The 14,839-nt window shown below is 37.4% G+C and overlaps 1 protein-coding gene across 2 annotated transcripts; it reads left to right on the top strand.

Annotated features, from left to right (window-relative positions):
• The first annotated feature begins 400 nt into the window (after positions 1-400).
• TAC1 (tachykinin precursor 1) lies at positions 401-10,938 on the top strand. Of its 2 annotated transcripts, none has more exons than XM_034402008.2 (6): positions 401-476; positions 738-966; positions 1,259-1,390; positions 4,068-4,164; positions 4,784-4,807; positions 9,105-10,938. In XM_034402008.2, exons 2-6 carry the CDS (start codon positions 838-840, stop codon positions 9,152-9,154), a joined length of 432 nt encoding a protein of 143 aa, XP_034257899.1. In that variant the 5' UTR covers positions 401-476; positions 738-837; the 3' UTR covers positions 9,155-10,938. The 2 variants fall into 2 exon arrangements, with proteins under 2 accessions (XP_034257899.1, XP_087748885.1); XM_087892759.1 differs by lacking the exon at positions 9,105-10,938 and adding an exon at positions 7,651-7,833.
• The last annotated feature ends 3,901 nt before the right edge of the window (positions 10,939-14,839 follow it).

The raw sequence follows: 14,839 nt of genomic DNA, 5'->3' as shown, positions 1-14,839 counted from the left end.
AAATGACAGTAGGCCTGGCATTCAAAATATTATATCAAAGTTGCTATAGATAAATCACTCGATTTACTTTGATGATTCATCCTGGGGCCATATGTACCACATCCTACTGCTATAGGTACTTTTTAAGCTGGGAGATGCTGCCTGCTGGGCGAAATAAAGTTTTCCCTTGGGGGGCTTGTCCCAGATTGCTGGTAAAGAGATGAGAAAAAAAGATAATAATTCATGGTGAGAGCATCCCCAAAGGAAGTCTTTTTCATTCAAGAAAAAGCCTGGTGGCAACTGCATACTGAACACATATGATCGTAATGTGGGGTGAGGGGAGGGGAGGGGGCTAGCCAAGTGACTCATATGACAAACACCTGGAAGTCATTAGATTTAAGCCCTCCCCCATCCTCTGGACTATAAAGCAGGGAGGATTCTTAGCCTGGCACTTGGTATTCCACCAAGCAGCTACTGGGTCACCTTTCTCCATAGCAGTAAGTTACGGGGCTCTTTGGCGCTGGCAGGCTGGCTGGCAGGCTGGCTGGCTGCCTGCTGCCTGCCTGGCTGCCTGCTTGCCTGGATGTTGCTTTAATTCAATTTTATACATCCAGAATCCAGATCGATTACGGGGCGGGTGCTATGGGCTACGTAGATGTCTCCTTTGCCTTCTATGGTCTTCTCTAGCGGGACGGGGGAAGGACCTTCACACTCATCCTTCACTTTTCTCCTTCTCTCGCTTCCTCTCTTACCAACAGCTTCGGAGAACTTTGGAACAGGAAAAGCGGGAAAGGAGCGCTTTCGCTTCTCTCCGACGGTATCTTTTCGGCTGCCCTTCGGCTGGGGAAAAAGCTAGAAATGAAGAAGGTCATGCTGCTTTTGGTCCTGCTCTTCCTATCTTCCGCGCATGCCGTGGGGGAAGATCTGGAAGACCAGCGCGAGTTGAACTACTGGGCGGATTGGTCTGACGGAGGCGAGCAGAACCAGGTGAGACGAAGAGGCTCCTCTCCGCCACTTTGCGGGGGCCCTCCGCAACTTAGGTTGCTTTTGAAAAACGGGCGAGGGCGAGGATGGCTGGATGGCTGGATGGCTGGGCACGGGCGGGCGAGGGAGCAAAAGACCAGAGCGGGCAGGAGCTGACCGTGTGAAGTGGCATCCCTGACGCCGCCAGCTTTTGGCAGGTGCGCCAAGGAATGCTGGCCGCTCGCGCTCAGCTGAGGCGACGTCGGGGCGAATTATCCGCTCTATTCCGCCTCTCTGCATCCTCCTTTCGGCCCAGGAGAGTGCGCCGGATTGTGCTGACGGAGCGCCACGTTCTCCTTTCCAAACTGAAGCCGCCAGTGAAAAAGAGCGATTGCTTCCTGATGTCGCTCGTTCCCGCGCGCTTTCTAGCCGTTGTTGCGTTCTTAGCGTGAGTAAACGCATCAGAGTTTTTAATCTTACTTCTTAATGTGCCGTGGCTGTCCTGCTTAGGGTGCCGTACCAGGCAGCCTTTTCTTCTTCGTGTTATTCTCATCACAGCAACCCCGTGAGGTAGGCTGATTTTAGGGATAATCAGAATTTGGCCGCCCACGAAATTGTGTGTTGTAGGTTAATCCACCAAGTCCTATTATTGTGTCCATAGAACGGGACTAATTTCAAATCGCTCTTCACTGCAATTATTAACCAGCAGAGGGTTGCTTTTAAAAAAAATATAATATGTTTAGGGTATGGTTCTAAAAATGGATTTAGGGAGCCAGGCTGTGAAATCTGCATATATGAAAGCGGACAGTAATTAGCAAACTTAAAAGTTATTTGAACTCAAGCAAAATAGGGATTTCTTAAAGCTTTGGAGCTGAAAGCTTCCAAAGGGGGGGGGTTGTAGGAAAAAAAAAACAGCTGCAAGCAGTCAATCATTAAAGCAACATGCTTTAGATGCTCCTCTATATGCAGAAGCAATGTCTTTTGTTGTATAGAGGAAGCCAAGCAGTATAGATCACAATCAGGAAAAAATAGCCCTCAACCACTGAGTTGAGAATCTAAAATCACCCAATGTAGTATGACACCCATACATAACAAGACTTCATATTTGAGAGAAGGCAGCAAGAGCCATCTTATCTGATCACAAGTCTTCTTCATGCCAGAGTAAAATCATTTCTCTTTACTGCCATCATCTTTTCTGAATTTCTCCTTCCGCAAAATGTAGGAAATGTCTACATCTGGCAACTTAATTAAATGGAAAGATATATTGAACTTTAGGAAAAGATATATTGAATTCCATTATATTACTTGCTTGTCCTGCTTTTTAGGTTGTGCTTCTCTCTGCATCAGGAGAACAATAACAAATTTGCTTATAAAATAGGTTAAAACCCCAAGGCCTAAGCCCCTTCTTCTCGTCTATTCGTGATATTTCCTTTTCAGGCCTCTATAACCAACACCAACAATTTCCCCTTCTTATAATGTTGGATGATTATCACTAACTGATAGGGTATCTTCTTTGGATGACACTGTAAATGTCAAATCCTTACTCAGTGTACTGATCATTCATTTAACCATAACTTGCAAACCATAATTGGGTGAAAAATATAAGTAACTGCAAATAGGAATAGCATGTGGCATGGGAAGAAACCATTTGAGAGAATAATAACATACATGTTTTTTAAGAAATAGGACTTAAATCTTTTTAGTTTGAGACATGACTTTTTTCTCTTATGTTTAACTTCTCTTGACAATAATTCTTGCATTTCAAATAAGGAGTGAGAACAAGAAAAGCGCCTATTTCCCTTAAATAATTTTTAAGGAAAGAGAAAATGCCAATTGAAATGATTAGTTTTTGCCATTGGAAGAAGCCTTAATTCTTAACTCCCTTTACAATTTAAATTCCATGATTGTTTCTTACAAAAATAAAACAGTGTATCATTTTTATTTTATGGATCACCAGCATCTCATCAAACTTGCCCTTATAATTCCCTTGTGGAGAGTAATTAAAAAGCTGAAGAAATGAATATAGCAATTGAATGTCATAGGGAAGACAAATATTCATGTTGAAATGACTGTGCTTACCTGCTTAAACTCACCCATTTATCAAGTTGATTTCATTGGGTGTTGAGATTGGGTATTCCAATTCATTTCACTATTTAATACCAATTACGTGTACTGTTCAGATTTGCACAATTACATGGAAAGAAGAATCAAAGATACTTGACATAAAGATGCTCAGTATAAATCTGTGATTTGTTACATGTACTCAAATCCCAGTAAAGCTTTATTTGATGTGATAAATGATGTGAAAATACTGCTAAACAATTTAATATTCAAAGGGATCTGATGTGTTGTGCTGTCTACAGACTGTCCTGTTTGCTCAATTGGCACTATGTTCCATTATAATATTTTGCTGATTCCTATGGAAAAAGTTGAAACATAATTGGATCCCAAATTCACAGATTCATCCTAGCCCATAGTCATTTATCGTTTCTGTAAAATCTAATCTCCAGAGCAACCCACCTGTGTCATTGTGCAAGCAACCATAGGATAGAATACTTAAGAAGATATGAAGCTGCACTGGTTATATCAGACCTTGGTTAATTTAATATTCCTCGCTACCATCTTCTAAGTCAACACCTGTCAGGCAGTCTCATGGTTTATTCATAAAACACATCCATAATTTATAGGTGATCAGACAAGTTCATTCTTTTTGCAAGGGATTAAGATGGATTATCTGGATACCAAAAAGTTAAGAATGAAAACAGTTCACATACTCGTTTTTAAAACTTTACTCAACCTATCTATCAATTTTGAACCAAATCTTGACAATTTCTAGCTCTTAATTTTCAGTGCCCTCTTGTGGCCTAAGCGTGCCTAAATGTAGGAAGCTTTTGAGCCTAAATTAACATTTATATCAATTTGCTCATTCGAATTTAGAGGAGGGGAAATCCCTTTCCTTTAAAATAAGATCCTGAAGGCTTTTGAATGTATCAGATCAGGGAAAGGAAAAAGAAAACTCAAAATATGCAAACCTTCCAGGTTAAGTGCTTTTTGTTGTTTAATGGGTGTCACATTTTATAAATGAAGCTGAGTACTGAAATAGTCTTTTTATATTTCTGTTTCAGGAGAAGTTGCCTTTCCCTTTTGAACACTTTCTTCAGAGGATTGCCAGAAGACCCAGACCTCAGCAATTCTACGGCTTAATGGGAAAACGGGATGCTGGTAAGAACCACTTACATTTCTTATATACTGTAATTTAGATGTAACTAAAAATAATTCAAATTAAAAATATTTAATAAAAGAAAACACTTATCCCCTTAATTTATTATTTATAATTAGTAAATTTATTACTCATTATTTATTTATAAACATTATTTAAAATATTTATTTTGATTCCATTATAAATGTTTTAGAAATATTCTTAATACCATGAATAATATTTTACATATATTTAGCAAGATACCATAGAAAAACTAAGTATGTAAAATAAGAGTCTCTCTTCCTATAAATAAAACAAGAGATTTGAAAGAAATGAAATGAAAATTCTGAATACAATCAAGGTTACAGATACGAATCAAACAGAATGCCCTTTACCCAAGGAAAAATGAATGAGAATCATATAAAAAGCATATCCCATTTTATAATGGAGCACATTCCGAAAACACTCCTGGGATATTGTGCCTAGACTAAAAAGTGTTTCGCATCCATGAATTATTCAGAAAACAATTAAGGCATTAATTGCTATGCATTTCTTTGAAATGCTTTCCTTCTTTTTATGACAGTGATAAATAATGATATGCATTTGCTAATTATTTGTGGTGTTGTTTTTTTTTATTTTCAGGATATAGCCCTGTCTCACGCAAAAGTAAGTTGGAATTCATTTTATTTATGAATTTATATCCTGCCTTTATTATTTTCATAAATACCTCAAAGAGACAAACAATCACAATACTCCTGATTCTTCTTCCTTTTTTCTTTATGAGGTGGGTTGGGCTGAGAGAAAGTGATTTTCCTCTCATTTTCTTGGGCACCATTAATCAATTACTTTAATATGAGATACATCCAGAATTGCAAGTATATATTTGATTCTAAGGGAATTGTATCAAATCCAGCATTACCAGTGAACTCATAGAAATGTTGGCATACATTAAAGGGCCCCGCATGAACAAGATATGTTCAGAAATTCTGAATAATTATAACAGAATCATCTACTCTTACCCTGTACTTTAGGAGAGTGTAATTTCAGAATAGGATAATTTCTGAATACCATTTTTCCAGTCTAGCCTAATCCTGTGCATACCTACTTAGAAATATGTTCCACTGAGCATAGTAGGCTTGCAAATACACATTTATAGCATTAATTATAACTATTAATTAAGACCAACAATGTTTTCACAGCAGTACACTTCAGCAAGAAGTGGGACCAAAGGCTTTTTTCTAAATGATGGGAATGCTGTTTTAATCCAGGAAATCATATTATTTTAATTGTGTTTCTTGTGTATGAGATGCATTGTAAGCTGCCCAGAATCTTTTTAGGGTTGGGAAACCTTAACAAATCCAAATACATAAAAGAGAGGTGGGGTAAATGACAGACAGACATTGTATTGATTCTTCTACTATAGCGTACATATTGAACATACAGTACATTCATTGCAAAGTAGTCAGGAAAATAGTTGGGTTTTTTTACAAGCAGAGAAGAGAATCACAGAGATATATTAAGCAATCTGATTTTTATACTTTTCTCTAAACTAACTAAAGCTTTAACCAAAACCCAGAAGTTTAGTTTACAGGAAGACTAAAATACTATATATTTTATTTTATTTGACTGAGTTTTACAATACATAAAATAGTCTATCAAAGATTTGAAAATGCCTTTAGTGTTCCTGATTGAGTGTTGAATTAAATCTTGGGGATCAAATCTGTTTGAATTACTGTTATTTCATCCAAAGCTTCTGTCCACTTATTCCACTATATTTATTGGCTGCTGTCAAAATTATGATCTGGTAAAAGAAAAAAATCTCACAGTGCTTACAAATTTGTCATATGTGTGTGGCATTCTGGATCCTGAAAGCCTGGCCATTTATTTTAGATTGATCAATAATTTGAGGAGCTTTTGGGAAGAACTCTCCAAAAAGTAATTTGCAATAGGTTGAGATAATACCAAGGAAACTAAAAATATAACACAGTCTTTGTCAAACAGAGTATATACAATTTGTAAATTTGTTGCATTAATAACTTTTTAAAAAATGTTAACTAGGTACACAATAAAGAAATAATTATTAGCGAAAGAGAGAATTACACCATTGTAGAAGCAAAAATAGACACTACATATATTAAGAGGCTGTTTACTTCTAGTCTGGAAACTGTCATAGCTTGAGTGGCAAGATTGATGTCATGGCAAAATCCAGTCAAGTTCAATCCTTTATTTTCTTCCATCTAGTGGACAGAAATCTTGCCAACCTAAAACTATAACTTTCTAACCTAGATATATCCTGAGAAATTCTAGGGTCTGGCGACCCGGAATCTCTTCCTCACTTCCCATCCAACTCAGGACTGTACAGTATCTTGATCCAGGCCTCTCTCTGGGAAACCTCTATGTTGTCAAATTCTTTCCTCATTGCTCCTCCAGGTGCAAGTCTATAAACAAATAACTAAGCTCAGAGAGCACCAGTGATTCCACATTCCAATGTTGAAAGAACTGCCTAGGAGCTATGAATAATAGCTTTAAACTAGTGCTTTAAAATAGTTTAAAGCACTGGTTTAAGCCTAGCCAAATAGGTCACTTTAGGAAGCCACTTTTTATTATTAATCAGTCCCATTTTAAATGAATGAAGATGGGCAATTATTCAGTAAAGATCAGATTCTGCAGAAATATGATTTTTTAAATCTTTATTTGTACTAAAATTTTCCATATCTAAGGATCAAATTTATTTAGCCTTGAGTTCAACTATATTTAGAGTCTGTTTCTACTGTGTATTTCAGTGTGAAAATGAATTCACATTCCAAATTGTTTCCTCCCCCCCAAAAAAGGCATCTTTCAAATTTATTTTATTTATTTATTTTATATCAAATTTATATACCGCCCTTCTCCCTGAGGACTCAGGGCGGTGTACATCCAAATAAAAACATAGACTACAAACATTAAAATACTATTAAAAAGATATATAAATTTGGCCCCGTAATTAAAAAACAATGACAAACCAATTAAAAACATTTAAAAGTGTTAAGCCAGCGCGGCTTGCTGAAAAAAGAAAGTTTTAAGGGCACGGCGGAAGGCACCAAGGTCTTGGATTCTCCTTATCTCTGGGGGCAGTTGGTTCCAGAGGGTAGGTGCCCCCACAGAGAAGGCCCTCCCCCTGGGGGTCACCAGCCTACATTGTTTGGCTGATGGCACCCTGAGGAGGCCCTATTTGTGGGAGCGCACAGGTCGATGGGAGGCCGTCGGTAGCAGCAGGCGATCTCGAAGATATCTAGGTCCTATGCCATGGACCGCTTTAAAGGTGATAACCAACACCTTGAAGCGCACCCAGAAGACCACTGGGAGCCAGTACAGCTCATGCAGGAGAGGTGTTGTATGGGAGTGCCATGCAGCTCCCGTAACTACCCACGCGGCCGCATTCTGGACCAGTTGAAGCCTCCGGGTGCCCCTCAAGGGCTGTACTGTATGTAATGTACTTTATTTAAACACCCCACAAATATATTTTTCAGGATATAAAACAGACTCATTTGTTGGACTCATGGGCAAAAGATCTTTAAATTCTGGTATGTATAAACTATAAAATGAAAGTCAAACAAAAACCTACTTATCTACAATTTTTAAAAAACACAGATTCTTCTAGGATAGGGGTGGGCAAATGTGGCTCTTTTATAACCTGTGGACTTCAACTCCCAGAATTCCTGAACCAGCTTGGTTGTCTCAGGAATTCTTGGAGTTGAAGTCCACAGGTTGTAAAAGAGCCACATTTGCTCACCCCTGCTCTAGGAAATAAGGAGGCTGAAAATTGTTCACTGTTCCTTTCTCCATTAATTTCTTCTTTATTGACACAATAATTGTCAATTTACCTTTATTGTATGATCCTCTACATCTTTATGGAATTAAATCAAATTTTATGTTATGCAGCATCAATTCCCAGTTTATTACAATTTAATTTATAAATTTAAAATCTGTTAAGTCTATCCAAGGGATCTGTATTTTTGGTAAATTAATTAAAAAACATTTTTAAAACTACTGAAATATTTTAAAAGAAACAATTTCCCTTATTTCTCTAAATAGTTCACCAAGCCATATCATCTAATGGTTTTACAATTCTTTAATGTGTGCCCAGGAAACTATTTTCTGAAATTATAATTGTCAAGTGCTTTATATTTCAACCTAATAATTAAATCTTAAGATGTCAGTTCTTTTATTTACAGTTATGAAGGCCAGTCTTTTAAGCATTTATGAAAACCAACAAAATGTAAGATCTATCACTTGCCTTTATAATTGCCACTATACCAACACAATGTGCCCCAGACAAACATCTTCCAGATATGTAAACATGAACTCCCCAAATTCTCAAGCTAGTATGGCCATTTCTGAAAATTTGGGGAGCTAAATCTATACAATTAGAGATTATCCAGATTGAGGAAGACTCTCCTAAATCAACAATGATTACCATTGTAAGGTAATTCTATGTTTTATCAGAAGTACTTTGAAAGTCACCTAGTTCAGCCTGGTGCTCACTGCAGGATATAATAGATGGTGAATAATGCACTTGCCATACGATCATGGAAATGAAAATGTGAGGGCCACCTTTTGATGCAAACAGTTCTTCAAACATCCTCTGCTTAATAAAATCTTCAGAGAACTCCAAGAACTTTTGTTTGCCTGAATAACATTGAAATATTTTCATTATCAATGACTTTCTAATTCAACACAAGTAGAAGCTCTTTGGCAGGGATAAATTACATGCCAATATTGGGTGCTGGTTTAGATGAGTTAAAATCTCTAATCAAATTTATGTGGCACTTAAAATTAGGAAGCAGCACTCCAGTTGTGGTCTGATTGGCATGGCTTACAATGGAAATTCATTACACTGAGCCTTACTTTTCAGGCAAGCTTATCGAGATATGTAAATATTGATTATATTCAATTAATCTGCACGATTCCATTTCTCTGTTAGGATCTTCTGAATGGAGTGCCCTGCAAATGTTTGAAAGAAGACGCAAATGAGACAGTTTCCCATTGTCCATTGAAATGTTTAAGTAGCCAGCTTAGTGTAATGAAAAATAGCCATTGTAAGGAATATTTATTTATTTATTTATTTATTTTTAAAATGAAAATTTCAATTGCAATGATTTCCTCTATTGTGGCAGTGATATATGCATTATATGTCATGGCAAGCTTTACAGTAACATTTCTGAATGGAATATAGAAATCAGTGGTGTTTCACAAGAAAGCACATTATACATTGTGTGAAAAAATGTTCAACTGTAAAAAAGTGGTAATGAATAAGAAAAAAGAGAATCCTTTGTTAATTTAGTATTTGCTAAACCACCAAATTGATTTGTGATAACAACAACAAAAAAAGGAACAGCCCTGTAATTTCTGTCATCAAAATTTGCTTGTATAAGTGTAGCATGTTTTTGTTTATTTTGCCTATATATATATATATATTAAAGAAATGAAGTGAATTTAAATGTCTTCACTTCATTGTCTGATACCTTGCCTCAATTCACAGACATCAGATAAAAGTAACACTCTATTCTGAGGGTTTTGGAATACCAGTTTCGTGCAAAAATATAATTAATTAAAACAGGAGCACCAGATCTCAAATTTTTTAAAAAGGAAAAGTAAGGACTGTGAATTTTATTAGATTATTTGAGTATTGTTCATTAGTCAATCTTGCCAGAATTTCTAGCACTGGCATTTATAGTTTAGCAATTAGCAAATTGAGGAAGGCTGGACAAGCAGATTAAGAATGGTCCATGTTTGGTGACTTCAACTAATCCATAAGCAAATCTAGACAGGTATGTGGTAGGTTATAAGGAGCTTTTAAAGTTGTATAAGGTTTCTAAATTTCTAAAGTTAATGTAGTAAGATTTCAAGATTCATAGCTGAAGATAAAGCAGCTGCAGAATTTTCTGACTTCCTTGGGTTTCCTTGCTTGTTAAGTGCATAGCAGAAACCTTGTCCCAAGAAAACAGAATAGGAAAGCAATGGCAGGGATGAGAATCATAAGGATAAACTGCAGTTTTTGAACATACATACACATCCCAATTATATAGTCACATTATGTTTTGGTTTTAAAGCTCCAAATGACTAAATAGAGTTGGAAAGTCTTTTCTATTAGATGAGCCCTCTAATGCTCATCTGGATTTTTGCAGACAAGATTTGCTGTTGTGTAGGCCTGTTGTCCCTAATGTGATGGCAATCGTGAAAAAAATGCATCCATTTTAGGATTCTACTATGTGAACAAAACAATGTGAATTACAGAGATTTCTTACCACTTTTGAAACATATACAATAAATCTTGCTTAGCCATGGTAGATCTTATATGATTCACAGCTTCCCATGTTGTACCAAGTTAATCAACTGTGATTAAGCAAATCATATGTGATCTTATCTTTATATGATATATTGAATATAAGCAGTCAGCACTTTCGTCAATTCTAAATCTACTGCCAATCAATTACTACAGTGAACCATAGATTCTAGTATGATGATTTCCTAATTTTTTGTGAAGGAATGGAGTCCCAGGAATAAACAACTTTATAATGTATTCTAACTTCCTCTTTGAAAACAGAGAAACCTGAAGTTGCATTTTGCAAGCAGCTCAGTTTTATCACTTGCTATTTTGATCCTACAAAAAAATCATATCCAGGTTTAGGGGGGGAGAAATCTTAAAATGCTTTTCTTTTTAAAAAAAAGTTTATATGCTCTATTTGGATCGCTATAAACTGCAAGCCTATATAGTAGTTTAGCTAAAAGCTAATAAAAAAGTACTTATCAATTAACCATCTGCGTCTGTGTGTCTTTGTCCCAAAAACGTAAAGCTTTTTAAAATGCAACAGATTCTAGTTTCCTAATCATGAAATATGATTGAAATAACATGACAAATTTAATAAAAACTATAATTAAAAGGTAGGTAAGAATCTAACAAAAAAGGAGTAGCGAAATTATTTTACAATTATTTTCTCCTATAGCTACAGATGTGTTTCCTTAGAAAATTTAAGCCACACTTACATCATTTAGCTGCATTGATATTATTTTTAAGCAGCTATTGTTTTTCCATGGAAAGAAAGCTGGCTTCCAGAAACCCAATTCATTGCACATATTTGAGATTTCTATCTCCCCACTACCTCTTACTCTGATCTTAGCTTTCAGAGATTCCTCTATTCTCTTCAAAGTGAATTGTGTTTACATAATTGATTTAACTGTAAACCAGCACACAAAATGTAAGGCTAAAATGAATGTGGCAATTTTATAGTTCAATATAGTTCAAAAACTTTGGTTTCATTCAAGGGTGGAAAACATTGAGTGGCTACGGATTGCCCTTAAAGTTGTTTGGAAAGAAGGAATGAAAAATGTTGAATGAAACCTACCAGAGCTCTAGACAAAGCTAGAGTTTTCTGTTTCTTTCCTTGAAGTTTAGGAAGGGGGGAAGATCTTTAAAAATGTAGCATAAATGGCAACTTTTGTGTTTATTGTTTTCCTCAACACTGTGAGAAACCAAATCACTGATTTAAGCAGCTATGATTGAAAGAGTCTTATGGAGCCAGAAAGAAATTTGGGGTCAGTAGATAACCCTAGAACTAGAGTAACACTTAATTGCTCTCTTTGATCAGCTAGGCCTTTCCTCTTTCCAGTGCTCCAGACACACTAAATTGCCATCTTTTCCAAGGGGCAACTGGACTTGCTTTGTTTTTCTCGAACTTTCACTTCTCATCCAAGAAGCTTCTTAAGTTTTGACTGAATGGTAGAAAACCAATTCTTGGATGAGAAATGAAACATCTTTGGGGGAAAAAAGAAAGTTCAGTTGCTTCTTGAAAAAGCACCCTTGGTGCAATCATGACCTGGATGACTGAGAATATCCATAGACACCAAACTGCCATCTTTTTCTACTTCCTGCATTAGCTCCTACGTACCGTCCCCAGGCCTTATCAAGAGCGCACTATCTGAAGCTCCAGGCTAAATGCAGTGATGTTTTCAATGGGTGAAACTATTCTGATGATAATTTCCACCTGCATTATTCCGTAGCACTTAACTTTCAAGACAAAAAAAATACTTGAATTGCAAGCTGAAAGCTCTTTTTCCATCCTCATACAGGGTTTCAGCCTAGTTTTTCTCCCACTTGACACACAATCCTTCACATATTTCTTCTGTATGATTGCTGCAGTCCCGAATACCCCTTCTTCCTCTCCATAGTTGTGCTTACTATTTTAACTTAATCTCCCTCAAAAAAAAGAAATAGAAATAGACCAATTTTGTTATGTATCTGCTCCAAAAAGCATGGAGGCAGGGCAAAAGAAGACTATCTACATTTTAATTCTCATGTGAATGACAGCTGGAGTCCCATTCCTGAGTAGGAAGAGAGCCACTTTCTTATCACAGCTCTTAAAGTGACAATTCCCAACCTTTCTGGCTTGGTGTCCCACTGGGGAAGACAATAAATAGTTCTCACAAGTGCATGCAGCTCCATTTGTGTGAGTGATGGGCACGCGAGTGCAAGCAATCATTGCTTGCATGAGGGGAGCTTCGTGTGAGAGCGCAAGTTGGTTACCATTCACACAGGCAAAGCTTCACACAGGAGCACAAGCATCCACCACTCATGTAAGGGGAGCTTCGCACATGCGCTGCCCTGACGCCTGCATGACTGAGTTCCAAACAGGCCACAGCCTAATAGTGGGCTGCAACCTGGGGGTTGGGGACCATGCTCTAAAGGACTCTATATAATCCAAGTATATTTTAGAACTGTAAAAGCTGTTCCCCCTCCTTGGAAATAATATAGCTTCAGGCCTTCCCCTGACTTCTCCCAATCTGACTGTTAATATTATCATTTAACAGTAGTTCACATGAACCAGACCAAATCAAGTAGAAACCTCTCTTCTCCCACCCATCCACCCCCATTCAAAGTCTGCCTTTGCAAATTATGTTAACCCGTAGTTAACTGAACTGCATATTATTACATTAACTCACTTGCCTGGTTTCATAGAGTACACAGTCTTGATTTGCAAGATACACTGAGCCATAAACTAGCCAACATATTTAGGTCTTTTAGAAGATGCAAAGCCAGGTAAAGTGGTAAGCAGCAGATAAAGGGCTAATAATATCAAAAATTCCAGCCAGCCAAAACAGGACATCTTATAACCCTTCCTTTCTCCCCCTCCCATTCTTTCTTAACTATCTATCTGTCTGTCTATCCATCCATCCATCCATCCATTTATATCTCTGCCTATCTAATATATGTAAATTCAATCCTGGGAAAAATTATGCATGGAATAAAAACTTCGTAAATCTTATTTATTTGTTTGTTTATTCATTTATTTGTAAAATTTATTAGCGCCCTTCTTGTCATACAGTAAATCTGTACAATATTAAAACAAATATAAATTAGGACAAAATTGTATAATTTATAATAATACAAATACAATATTATAAAATAATCTAGCGAAAAAGATGTGGAGAGGAATATGATGAGGGGGAAGGGGGTGGGATCTGTTGTTAATCTATCAACCACCCACAACATGAAGCCCCTTTGTTGAAGCTCCAAGCCAACTGGCAGGAATAATAATATCAAAAATGTTGAGATTCTAGAAAAAATGCAAGGAAGAGCAACCATGATTTATTAGGGGACTAAAGGCTAAAACATATGAAGAATGGTTGCAGGAATTGGGTATGTCTAGTTACGGGGTTGGATTCTACTTACCTTTACTACCGGTTTGCAATGGGGCCACGTGTGCTTGTTTGTTCATGCGTGCACGCTCTTCTGCACAAGTGCAGAAGCTTCTGCACATGCGCATAAGTGTTTTTATGACATCAGGGTCAGTGGGCGGAGCCTTCCGCTGGTTTTACTACCGGTTCTATAGAACCGGTGAGAACCGGGGGCAACCCACCACTGGTCTAGTTTAATAAAAAAGTGACATGATACCAGTTTTCCACTATCGCAGGGGCTGCCACAAAGAAGAGGGGGTCAAACTATTCTCCAAAGTACTTGAAGGCAGGACAGGAAGCAGTGGATGGGAGACTCTCATCCATGGGATGGGAGACAAGAATCAAGGAGAGAGCCGACTTAGACTAAGGAGAAATTTCCTGACAGAACAATTAATCAGTGGTACAAGTTGCCCCCAGAAGCTGTGGGTATTCCAATACTGTAGGTTTTAAATAAGAGATTGGAGAATCATTTGTCTGAAATGGTATAGGTCTCCCTGCTTGAACAGGGGGTTGGACTAGAACATCTCCACAGTCCCTTCCAACTCTATTATTTGTTCATTCTGTTAAGCTCTTTGGGGGGCTGAGGGGTTAAATGTTTCACAGAACAACTGTAATAGCAGACAAGACACTTCTAGACATCCTGCATGACTCTTTGTCAACTTGCAAAGCATCGCTGGACTCTCCAAATACTTGAGGTTGAAACTCCCCAGTAAGAAGCAGAGACCCAAGTTCATGGGGCCATTCCCTATAGTGAAAATCATCAACCTGGTCACAGTGCAATTAAAATTACCCCGACTGCTAGGGAAGATACACCCGGTATTCCATAGCAGCCTCTTAAAACCTGTGGTTGGATCAACCCTGAGGCCACTACCTCATGAGTTCCCAGACCCTGTGGTAATAGGGGACTAAACCCATTATGAGGTGCAATGAATCCTTGATTCGAGGTAGCACAGGAGACAGCACCAATACCTAATCAAGTGGAAG

Source organism: Pantherophis guttatus, chromosome 4, assembly GCF_059756535.1.
Source record: "Pantherophis guttatus breed Tessera chromosome 4, ASM5975653v1, whole genome shotgun sequence".
NCBI lineage: Eukaryota > Metazoa > Chordata > Lepidosauria > Squamata > Colubridae > Pantherophis > Pantherophis guttatus.
Note: the sequence above shows the minus strand (reverse complement) of the source record. Positions and strands in the feature narration are given on the sequence as shown.